Source organism: Littorina saxatilis, linkage group LG4, assembly GCF_037325665.1.
Source record: "Littorina saxatilis isolate snail1 linkage group LG4, US_GU_Lsax_2.0, whole genome shotgun sequence".
NCBI lineage: Eukaryota > Metazoa > Mollusca > Gastropoda > Littorinimorpha > Littorinidae > Littorina > Littorina saxatilis.
Window position 1 is genome coordinate 49,176,997 of NC_090248.1, and position 12,525 is coordinate 49,189,521.

Here is a 12,525-nt window from a genome sequence, read left to right on the forward strand (position 1 = left end):
CATTATGTATACCACTAAAGTTGATGGACACTTTTTAAAATGAACAATTATGTTTGGTTTAAAGTAAAAGTAAACACCTTCCCCTTATATAAAACAAGTCTAGTCGAGCCAGACTATAACAATAACTCAAAAGACCAACCAAAAGGAGCCAGACTATAACAATAACTCAAAAGACCAACCAAAAGGAGCCAGACTATAACAATAACTCAAAAGACCAACCAAAAGGAGCCAGACTATAACAATAACTCAAAAGACCAACCAAAAGGAACCAGACTATAACAATAACTCAAAAGACCAATCAAAAGGAGCCAGACCATAACAATAACTCAAAAGACCAACCAAAAGGAGCCACACTATAACAATAACTCAAAAGACCAACCAAAAGGAGCCAGACTATAACAATAACTCAAAAGACCAACCAAAAGGAGCCACACTATAACAATAACTCAAAAGACCAACCAAAAGGAGCCAGACTATAACAATAACTCAAAAGACCAACCAAAAGGAGCCAGACTACAACAATAACTCAAAAGACCAACCAAAAGGAGCCAGACTATAACAATAACTCAAAAGACCAACCAAAAGGAGCCAGACTATAACAATAACTCAAAATACCAACCAAAGGGAGCCAGACTATAACAATAACTCAAAAGACGACCAACCAAAAGGAGCCCTTAAAGACAGGTGGTCGTAATGGACAGGTAGTCGTTATGAAGAGGTGGTCTCCAGGGTAAGTTGGACTGTACATGTCATTGATTTTAAAACTCCCATTTGAAAAGAAAGTTCAACTCATCAGCCAAACCAAGTCTGTGTCGAGTCATCTCCACGAGTGTTACTGAAAATAATGCAAAACATTAGCATCATGACAGAAAGAAAGGTTAAGAATAGAACAGACAAGAAGAATGAAAAGCATGTATTCTTGACACTGCTGCTGCTAATGATTGTGATTCTACTGTTGCTTCTCCTGTTTATAGCAGATGTGATGCTGCTGTTGATATTATGGTGATGATGACGACGATGATGATGATACAATATTATAAACTGTCTTACGAAGCAATTTGTTCATGTGATTTGCTCTGTCTGTGTACAGAAACAAGTCCGTTTTAAGCATCACATTTAGAGTGAACGCTGCCAGACTTGTACAAAAGTGAGAAGGAAAAACACAGGGTTAAAAGAGAGGGTAATTGTGACGAAAGAAGTTGTTTCTGAGGGCTCTTGCGTCATTATTTTCTCAGAACTTGGGGTTGTCCAGGTCAGGAGCTGGTAATTATTAGGAGCTCTTTTCCAATAGTGGCATATAGAGACTCAAAGCAACCTCTTCAGTTCAGACTTAAGTTACAATTGGTATGCCGGAACTTTTATGACTCTTTTGGCAAGATAAAAGATTGTCCGTGATGATGATAAAACATGACAATGTGCTTCAGATTTAGTGTCTCTACATGTATTTTTTGTTTAGCTTCATACACATGTACATATAAATTTATGATACTTTTACGTTCGTAAAAAAAGAAGCCAGCAAAATGTACATGTCAGTATATTCGTCAACTCCCGGCCTCCTCACTGGTGAGATCATGCCACTGAAAAGGTAATATTTGCATGCGAATGCGCCATCCGCACCTAGACAACCGCTTTATCAAATAATGTATTGATTGCTTTTTCAGTAAGAGCTCTCCTCCTGCTTCATAATATCATAGCCGGATCAGAAAGAGATCCCCTCTACTCCCAACCCATCCAGTTTCACATGCCTGTGGTCTGCACAGACGGTGCCCGGGTGCACACGAAGCTAGTGTCACTCTGTCTGGTGCCTGTGAGACATGCAGCGTGCACTAGTGGTGACGTCACATCCAGCTCAGCAGGAGCAACATTGATAGCGGGGAATCCCCTCCAGCGTCGGCTTCTTCGGAACAACCAACAAAGCTCGACATTTTCTGGCACTCTACTTTTGTTTGGAAAAAAATCAGTACAGGCTGACTACAGCCCTAGATCAGTGTCACGGTGAATGTTGTGACCACTGAGCCAGGAGATGGATCGCTCACCAGACAGAGGTAACGTAAAACACCGCAGCATTTGCCTACATAAGTAAAGAACGCCTCAGTGTAGGTTTCTCGGAATTTCGCTATGGCGCTGGGCGTCGCCGCCTTGTTGTTGACTCTTGCAAGCCGTTGGCGGAATGAGAGGAGATTTAGAAAGTCAGTCCGGCCTCGTAGTTAATTTGTTGTATTGCGTCGAAGCCAATGTTCTTTTCTTTGAACTAATTGAAGTACTGATGTGGTTTCCTGATGTTATGCCACTCAGTGTGACGTGACGATGGACTGATCGACAACTTTCGTTTCTGGACGCACTTTGCAACGACGAACAACCGATCAATATTCACACGGACATGTACAGTCGATGAGTTTGCTGTAGGTACGCCGCTCTCCGTAGGGCTAATCAAGGCTATGAAATGTCATACTCTTATTGTTCATTCGGTCGTGACATTTTGTTGCAGCAACTCAGCCGTTGCCGCAGTTAAAACTGAAGCAGGAAAGCTTGTGTTCAGTACACTGACACTGTGACATAATTATGCACAGAAACATTATCTCTCCCGTAAGTGAGGATAGCTGCTTGAACGGTATTTGATGTCAGTAAGAGCGCAAGTTTTATCTGCTTGCCATCAAGCACCTACAGGCTACCACTGTGCTGAATAAATTAAAGCTACAACTGATTTGATGCAGACATTTATCTTGATTGCACCACCGGCGAGTATTGGCCGAAATCCGAATGCTGACAGTTCATCGTTCATACACTAGTGAAGCTCTGGAAGTTTCGACCACTATGCACTAGCTTCGTGCATCTATCAGAAATCAGTTAATGGTACAGTCGAACCTGTCCTTGGGACTACGCCTGGAAAGCAACCACATGCCCACAACAACCACACCAAAAACGTCCAGGATAAACTCTTTCGGCCATGTAAATCGCCTTTCCATAGTGACCACCTGCCAGTAACGACTGACACTTTTGATCGGTCCCTTGGATGGTTGTTCATATGAACAGGTTTGACAGTAATGTAGCGAACACTGATGACCTATGTTTACAGTGAAAGATCGGTCTAGGTTTTCACATAGAACAACTGAGAGCACTCGTTCATTTGGATAAACACAAAAAATCAACTGCATGCGGCTGTTTTCTCCAGTTTGGCCGTTGTCACGATTTCATCTTTCGCCTGTGTACATATTTCCCCCTCGACATATACTCAAGACTGAAATGTTGTTTCCTGGTAAAATTAAGAAGTGAAATTATTTATGGACGAAAAGCATGTCAGTTTCTTGCATGTGAAGAAAATTGGTGGTAAAATTTAATAGATTTCACCCCCAAAATCGAATTCTTCGAAAACGTGTACTGAGTGGTTACGTCCCTTGAGTAAGAAGGAAAACATTTTAGGATGAATCAAATTTCTAAATTAAATAAAACAAATTGGTTGGACAAATTTGGCCCCATGAATGTAAGGTACACAAGGTCGCTCATCAGTACTATCGAAGGGTGTTTTTTTGTTCAGTGTAGAGTTTATACTAGATCACCGAGGCCGAGAAGCGAAATATCAACACGGCGAAAGATGAAAACGTCACACCGGATTGTGCTGTTGAGTGACAAATTGATTTAGAAGATTGACATCTTTTTTTCTTTATTTGGTGTTTAACGTCGTTTACAACCGTTCAATGTTATATCGCGACGGGAAGATTGACATGGGATGCCAGTTACGAAATTAATTCAGTCAACACCAAAACCCCATTTTGCTTGAAAGCAGCCACGCCGCGTGTTGATAATTGGCATGTCAGTGTTTAGTGTTGAAGTATAAAATTATACTCTTTTCCCGCGTCCAAGTCTGAAAAAAACTGCGGTGGTGAGGATACCGGGCGAAGGTATAGACACTAACTATAACTTGCAGTCAAACTGATGCCAAAAAATCACGCACAAACTGAAAAAGCACATTTAAGGTACAACCAACAGCATTTTGTCGATTTTAATCTTAAAAATTTCACTGACTATTCATTGTCATCGCTGAAATAACTTTTGAAGCTCGACTCTGGATCAATCATGATGCCATACAACAGTACGGACTGGGAAGAAAAGTTTATGAAGACTACAAAATTCTAATAATTACAACAATATTAAAATCAAAATTAAGGTAATCTTGAACTTTAGCGTGTTAAATTCATAGCTCATAATTCAGAGGCATTTAAGTCTCCAAATTTGTAGAACCTGCACTTGTAATCATAACAAGTCATTTTAGATCCCTTTGAAGTTACGGAATGAACTCCGATGTCGGAACTGTACGAATGCATTTCGTTTACATGGGTCAAAGAAGGAATTATCCGTATGAGCGGGCAAAGGGAGACAACTCTTTCGTGTAAATGATGTCCCATGGTTGACAACGTACGCCATATTCGGTGCATTTTCGTCGATTGAACAACCAAATTAATTAGTCAACACCAGTGGATTGTGGAATTCTGTTTGTGATGGGGTCTGGTGGTTTCCGATTGTCTGTATGTTCATGGAAACCTACGGGTTTGCATAACAGTTTTTATAGGGCTAAGAAATTAGCCCTAACATTTTCAATCCTGTTTGATTGCACTTCGCCTCCCGAGGTGATCGTAGTGTTACGGCACTCGGTTACATATAGGTTATTTCCAGCAAGCTTCTTAATGAATTAATGAAAATAGCCTTTAGCTTTTATTTTCTTCCATTTGTTGAAGGTGGTCCATATTAGGGGACTCGCGCATACTTTGAGATTTTTTGCTATTATTTTTTGTTTGCAGTAGAATCTCGGGGTCAACACTGCTAAAATGTAACAAATGCGGTCTTAGCTGTCATATATAGCAATTTTTGTGTGATAAAAGCTTTGGCTGTGGACAGAAACGAGTCCGTTTTAGGCGGCAAATTTAGAGTTAACGCTGCCAACATTGAAAAAAAGAGAAAAAGAGAAAACTTTTTTGAGCGCTCTAGCGCCGTTAGTTTGTCAGAACAGGAGGTGGTCCATATTAGGAGCCCTTCCCCTTTAATGGCAGTTTAACACGATGAGAGAGAGAGGGAATTTAGCAGCTGAAAAAGAAATGAAAGTTTCCTCCTCTGTCGTCCCTTTCCCCTTCACCCCCGTCACCCCCACTGCCCTGTTTACAGCCAAACGAAAGGTTGCATTAATATTAAGTTAATCATAATGATAATGATAGAGGGATGGTGTGAGAGAGAGAGAGAGAGAGAGAGAGAGAGAGAGAGAGAGAGAGAGAGATCGAGAGATCGAGAGATAGAGAGAGAGAGACTCAGAGAGAGAGAGAGAGAGAGACAGAGAGAGAGAGAGAGAGAGCCTGTTGGTAAACGAATAAGAGAGAGAGAGTCTGTCTGTTTTTTCTACATGACTTTCCTTCTAACAAACAAATGACGCCCTGCTGACACCACATCATTTTCTTTTTTCAGATTCCCTCTTTTCCCTGAGAGAGATGGTGGATCAGCAGGCCAAAGAACAAGCCATTTTTGCAGCTCGGCTGGCAGACTTTCCCCACTCTTTCCAGCTGCGCTCTCCAGACAGCCTGACATCCACGCGGCTGAAGAAGCTCACGAAAGGCCTTGAATCAGCGTTGTCAGTGGGCTACAAGACAGGGTTGGAAACAGCGCGAGCCAGGAACCTGCTGGCCTATTTCTTGCACTGTATGGACCGCACTGACGACGCTCTCAACGAACTGAACAAGGTCCTGGCCATGGAGGACCAGCACGACAACCTGGTGACTCTGGCCAACAAAGCCAATATCCTCAGGAAGCAGTACCGCCTCTCGGAAGCTGACGAGCACGTGGAGAGGCTTCAACAGATCCAAGAAAAGAGCCCAGACTTCAAGTACCTCGTCACCAAAGCCAAAGCAGAGCTAGCCTTTACCTATTCGCGTCATGAGCCCAGCTTCTTCCCTGATGCAGAGCGAATATTCTTGGAAGTGATCCCCGACGCGAGAGAGCCTGAGCTATGGCTGTGGAAGTTTGGTCTTGCTTTGACCAGGAGACGAGAAATACGCGTGAAGCCTCACGAAATGGTTCCGACGCCGACAGCAGATGTCATGAAGGAGCTTCGCGACCTTCTCGATCTGTTTCTAAAAATTGCCAAGAAATGCAGTTCTGAGAATTTGAGGGCAAAGGTGTATGCTGAAATCGCCATCGTCCTTAATCATGTCCGCAAAACGACACACCAAAAAACTTTCTACAAAAAAGCCGGTATGAATGTACACGAGGCCTGCGAGAGAGCTCTGGACTTGGATGGCGACGACAATTCCGTGTTGTGCAAATGCGGAAAAATGTTCCGCTATGTGGCGAGGAATGAGGAGTCGCGAGAACTTCTTGAAAAAGCAGTTTCCATTCGACCTTCGTCCACAGGCTTCCACCATCTGGGTTTGACCCTTCAACGCCTCGCTCAGCCCCAACTACCAGGTTACCACCACTACCACAGGCCACAGCACTCGCGCGGGAGTGGCACCTCGAGATATCAAAACATGGTTCAACAGTTTGGTTCAATGTCTGTCGGGAGGTCAGCGCAGAGCGAGGGCTATGAACCTCACCGTCTATTCGGAGAGCAAATGCCGCCAAATTCGGGAAATCGTGGCAACAACAGGCGTGGAAATAGAGGAAGGTACAACCGCGGTAATCCTGAAAATCACCGTCAGGCCCCAGGAGTGCCTGGACGATACACTAATCAGCACAACAATCCTCAACATCACCCGGGAACAAGATTCCCTCGCGGAAATTCTGTTCAGCATTACAACGGCAATCGAACGCCCACAGGAAGGAACAACGCCGGTGATGCCCAAGGAATGACGTTCACAAGAGGAGGATACGCAGCTAACAGTCGTGATCAGCATCACGACGCTTCGGGAATGTCCGCAGCTTCAAGAGGAACAAAACTCAGTGTTTCTCTCCCTGAAAGCAAAGAAGCCAAAATCATGCAGGAGCTTATGAAATCCCCGACAAAAGAAATGACGGATTTGTCATGGGATAACATGCTAGTGAGAGAAGCAGAGCGCAATTTTGAACTGGCGGTTGAGTTCAGTGAGGGAGAGAATACACGGGCCCTGTTTGACTTGGCATTGGTGCGCACAAAGATCGGGTTAAAGGAAAAGGCATTGGCAGACCTAAAAAAAATTCTACAAATTGAGAAGAACATTTGTGTTTTTGAACACATCCGCGTGTACGAACAAATGGGTTCAATCATAAAAGAGATGGCAGAATCTGAAGCTAATGGAGAGAAGAGGAAGCAGCTTCTGAACGACAGCAAATCGATGCTTTATCACTCATTAACAATCGCCTCGCGATTTTTCTCGAGAAGCCAAGGTGAAAAAGAGTACATACGAGAAGTCTTGGTATCGTTTTCTGCCCTGCTAAAAGACGTGGAAGACTCAGACTGCAGCGCTCACCAGAAACTGAAGGAAAAGGCCAAGCTATACCAGCTGATCAGAGACCACGGCCAGTCGCTGGACTTGCTCAAAGAAATCGAGAAGATGGACCCCGAGAAGACCGAGGACCCAGAGTATCTCAAACTGTGCATCACTCAGTACATGGCGTTGGAAAAGTTCGACGAAGCCTTAGCCTTCAAGTCGCTGCTGGAGTGCACCTCGCAGGGCATGCAGACGATGCAGTTGTTTGGAGATCCCTCCTTTGAGGCCAAGCTCTACATACAGGCCGCGCGTCACGCCTTGCTGCACGATAAGCCTTCAGCCAAAGCGCACTTCCAGACCCTGTTCCACGATACTGTTCTCCTCAACGTCGACCACGAGTCCGTCACCTCTGAAGACACGGACGCATCTGGGGACCCCAGGACAGAAGCCGGCACGTGGGACATCATGATCGTGCACGAGGACAGGACGGAAGAGAAAGCCGCAACCTTGACCCACATTCTGCAGGACACATGCGGTCTGAGCGTGGCCACGGTGAACAAGGTCGTCCCGCCCAACAAGCTGGAGCTGGAGGGAGGACTACGGATCATGAGGAGGAGTACCATGGTGCTGGTCCTGGCGGGAACCAAACCCGTCTCCAAGGAAATGCGGTTCCTGATGGACAGGGCCGTGAAGCGCCAGACCACAGTGACCCTGCTAGTGGACGGGGAGCGCGTGCCAGAGATGCTGCATACTCACCGCTCCATGGTCTGTCCAGGCCACCTCTTCACGGAGCCTGCTGGGGCGGAGGCGGCAGAGATAGAGAGAGAACGGAGGACATTACAGGTGAATGCTATTTGTAATGTCATCAGATTCATCGTCAACCTGGACATGAATGCAGACTGGGTCTGATTCTTCTGTCAAGGACTGCTATGGTACGCTACCAAGCAAGGTTACAACCATGTAAAAAATGAAAATTCAAGGGTCCACCAATGTGAAACTTACTTCTGTAGTAAACAGTCTGATTCCTGTGATGTATTATTTACTATGTCTTAAAGCTGAAAGCCATGCCGAATAACCCAGCGCACCAATACATGTTTAAACCGCACTGTCCTGAATACGCTGAGTACCATCCAGATGAACGTGCACCTCTCTCATCTCGGGTTATCCCCAACCTGGTTGAATCGGGAATGCGACTGGCGCACGTAAGTGAAAACATGTTGTCCGAAAGACCACCATTGAAATAACCCGAACCAACTGTTCGACTTGATCTTGCCAAGAACAAAAAGAAATACAAATGACATTTGCACCAGCAAATCTATACTGATGGACCCAAAGCTGAAGGCAAAGTGGCTGCAGCCGCTGTCAGAACCCCTCAGCTTGATAGGGATTTTTCAGCTCGCCTTCCAGATGACAGTTCAGTGATCTCTGCGGAGTTAAAAGCACTCCAGCTGGCCCTTAAACAGGTGTACCAATCCAAGAAGAGATAATTTCCTGTCGGATCCTCTGTCGGCACTGACAGCCGTGAAGGGAATGAAGCTGGATCATCCGATCCTGGTCGAGATCCAGGGGCTACACGCATTTTTGAATGAAGACTGCAAAAAGATAGTGTTCGCATGGGTACCCTCCCACGTGGGAATTTGAGGAAACTCAACAGCTGATCAAGCTGCGGCTAAAGAAGCAAGAGAAATGCCTGTTACTGACAAACACACTACGTTTTCAGATTTCAAAGCTCGCACGAACAAGTACACCAAACTCCTATGACAGAGCGAATAGGACAAATGTGAAGACAACAAACTTCACAAGATCCTCCCTCAGCTGTCCGACAGCTTGCTCCAATGCGCCTCAACAGAAGAGAGGAGACAGTTCAACATTGGTCACAGTTACATCACACATTCGTATCTGTCGAAGGACCCCCCGCGGGTTAGGGGGAGTCCCATATTGGTTGGGACGAGAAAGAATTTACCCGATGCTACCCAGCATGTCGTACGAGGCGACTAACGGTTCTGTTTCTCCTTTTACCCTTGTTAAATGTTTCTTGTATAGAATATAGTCAATGTTTGTAAAGATTTTAGTCAAGCAGTATGTAAGAAATGTTAAGTCCTTTGTACTGGAAACTTGCATTCTCCCAGTAAGGTCATATATTGTACTACGTTGCAAGCCCCTGGAGCAATTTTTTGATTAGTGCTTTTGTGAACAAGAAACAATTAACAAGTGGCTCTATCCCATCTCCCCCCTTTCCCCTATCCCATCTTCCCCCTTTCCCCGTCGCGATATAACCTTGAATGGTTGAAAACGACGTTAAACACCAAATAAAGAAAGAAAGAAAGATCTGTCGAAGGGTGAAGATCTACAATGCTGTTTTGGGTGCGATGAACCTTGGACCACTGAACATGTCCTTACCAAGTGTGTGGGCGTTCAAGAATTTCGTGACAAGCACTACAGTGCAGACACTCTAAATGTGGTATTCCGGGATGTTCCTCAGGACAAGATTTTGTTTAAACTTTTTAAAGGAGATTTTTAACAAGATTTGAAGTAACAAATGTGATCGTTTTATACTTTTAGAACCTCTTTTTACAGTGATAGATCTGATTGTAAATAGTTTTGCATTGACACGGTTGGGGAACTGTTCCGCACCACTGATATTCGTTTGGAGCGACGTGTTCCGGTTGTAGATAGTCGCTATTTTTTCACTTGCTCTGGATCGCGCGCGAAGGTATAGGTTGTTCAGTCAGACCCTTCTCACAATATCTGGCGAATCACGTCACAGAATGGCTGAACTACCTTGAAATGTTATAGAAAGGATGTCCGGGGGTCTAGGTTGTCATATGTGACGAAAATGCCTGTTTTTGACACGTTTTGGTGTTTTGTCGTAAATCAAGTTGTGTAGACCACAGAGATTGTCATGTGGCGTGAGACCAATGCTGAAAATGTGTTTAGACTGCTTGTAATTTGATTATTTGATTGAGACCTTGTTCCGGTAGAGAGCGTTTTTCTGGAGTTTGCCATGCAAACTGAGAGAGGAAACAAACTTGCATCGGTCTCGAATGGCAATATCAGCTGAAGAGACAATACAGAATAATAACCAACCAACCAACCAACCAACCAACCAACATCCCGCGGCGTACTGTGAAGGCTACTTACTTGACTTGCAGGCAACTGTACTGTTAGCTACACTTGAACGTTTGACGGCCTGACACCAGATACTACGATATCTGTCGGTCTACTTAAAGTTCAGACCGAAATAAGCTACAAATGAGACTAAAGCCGCGCAAAGAAGTTCTCATGTAGTCATACAGCTTAAAGTTATCGGTAAGATGCCTGCAAAACTTTACGCCCATGGACACCATGGTGGCCACACACAAGCTGTTGTGAGAATTCAAACTTGTGTGTTCACTTAATAAAGTCCCAAGGAATGTGCATAATTCACTGAAAGATGGGACCAATGATTATTATGTGTACCAGTGAGTCTTCAATTAAAAGGGGTAAAAATCATTCAAATTCGTGTGTTTGTGATCGCGCGCGGGCGTGTGTGTGTGTGTGTGTGTGTGTGTGTGTGTGTGTGTGTGTGTGTGACTTAAAGGCATATGTACGCGCTCCCGTGTTTACAAAGTGTAGTTTGCCCATAATCGATGTCAAACGCACCATAAGACCATGTAATGACGATATGTCGCCATGCGCGGACCATATACATGCATTACAGCTTGTTTTAGAGTCTCAAAAACTTTGGATGTAAACAAAGACGCGGAGTTATTTCCCTTGCGTCAACGCTACCTCTGTAATGGCAAATCTATAAATAGGACGATCCAGATCAAAATGAAAATTAACATATCTCAACATTGAAGGGGTCCTAGACCACAATATTTTGCAGGGAACTTAATTTAGCATGTCTCCAGCTGTTGGTAAAGCAATTAGCGTGTATAGTCATCGAGTACATATGGCTTTAATGTAATAGGATGCGTCAATGTGTCTGAGTGCGTGCAGTTTGTGTCTGTATTAGTGTGGGTCAGATCTATCCATCAGTAAGAATCACTGCATGTTAGTGGTTTTTTTGCCTCCTACTCGGCATACGCGCTGAATATTAGTAATGACACAGGGGCGGATCAGATAGTTTGTAAGGGGAGGGGGGGGGGTGCACTTAAAATTCTTTTCTTCCTTTTTAGTTAAAGGGGGTGCACGTGCACCCGGAATTGCACCCTTCGTCCACCCATGTGAAATGATTTCCAATAGAATTAATACGCCTCCCACACATTCTATCATCTCCAAGGTGATACAAGATTCAAAGTGTCTCAGACGTTCTCAATTTGAAGAAAGGAACAGCGGCTTTGTAATTATGGTCCAAACGCTCTGAATAGTTAGAAAGCTAAGTTCTGGGGCTGCTTCTGTTGCTAAGAACCGTAAAGGATGTGCATACATTGCGATAAGACCAAGGGTGTTTCACAATTTATTGGAATGCAATGTGGACAATTTTACGTATCTTTTTATTTTATTTTGGGCCTCCTCTTTTTTTCCCACCATGAAATGGTCCAGTTAGATAATGATAACGGCCTTATAAGAACAGTTACACAACATTTAAGAGATAACAGTTACTAGCACTCAGCATGAGCGGCAACCTAAACACAACATTTCAAAAACAACTCTTCTTAAAGCCATTCAAATTGTAAAAGCCCTCGACAACACACGCACGCACACACTCAAACACATAATTAAACAGAATATGACGAATCCTTAGGGAAAAAACCTTGTTCGAACAAGGACCAACAACTCTCTCTCTCTCTCTCTCTCTCTCTCTCTCTCTCTCTCTCTCTCTCTCTCTCTCTCTCTCTTTCTCTCTCTCTCTCTCTCTCTCTCTCTTAATTTAATTAAATTGATTAATTAATTAATTAATCTCATTAATCTTAATTTAATTTAGTATCTTAACAACAGTTCTTTTTAAATGCTAGTGTTTTCATGTTCAAAATGTACAACCATGATTCACATACATACATCCAAGACCTGTTTGAGCGTCCTCCTGGTAGAGCGAGGCTTTTGAACTAGACGCTACCGCTCCCACGCATTGATTTGTATAAATCTAGTTTATCTCACTGGGGATCGCTTGTGTGGAATTTACTTCCAAAGTACTGTAAAACATGTCAAACTC

At 43.9% G+C, this 12,525-nt stretch overlaps 1 protein-coding gene across 1 annotated transcript; it reads left to right on the plus strand.

The window, feature by feature from the left end:
* The first annotated feature begins 1,785 nt into the window (after positions 1-1,785).
* LOC138964971 (uncharacterized) lies at positions 1,786-10,880 on the plus strand. The gene is made up of 2 exons (XM_070337074.1): positions 1,786-2,045; positions 5,452-10,880. The coding sequence occupies exons 1-2, from the start codon at positions 2,024-2,026 to the stop codon at positions 8,295-8,297; spliced, it is 2,868 nt and encodes a 955-aa protein (XP_070193175.1). The 5' UTR covers positions 1,786-2,023; the 3' UTR covers positions 8,298-10,880.
* The last annotated feature ends 1,645 nt before the right edge of the window (positions 10,881-12,525 follow it).

Bases quoted from the DNA above. Each gene is read 5' to 3' on its own strand.
- LOC138964971 (XM_070337074.1), top strand. From the start codon at position 2,024: ATGGATCGCTCACCAGACAGAG. The intron at 2,046-5,451 runs GTAACGTAAAAC...TTCTTTTTTCAG, and splicing joins GGATCGCTCACCAGACAGAG to ATTCCCTCTTTTCCCTGAGA.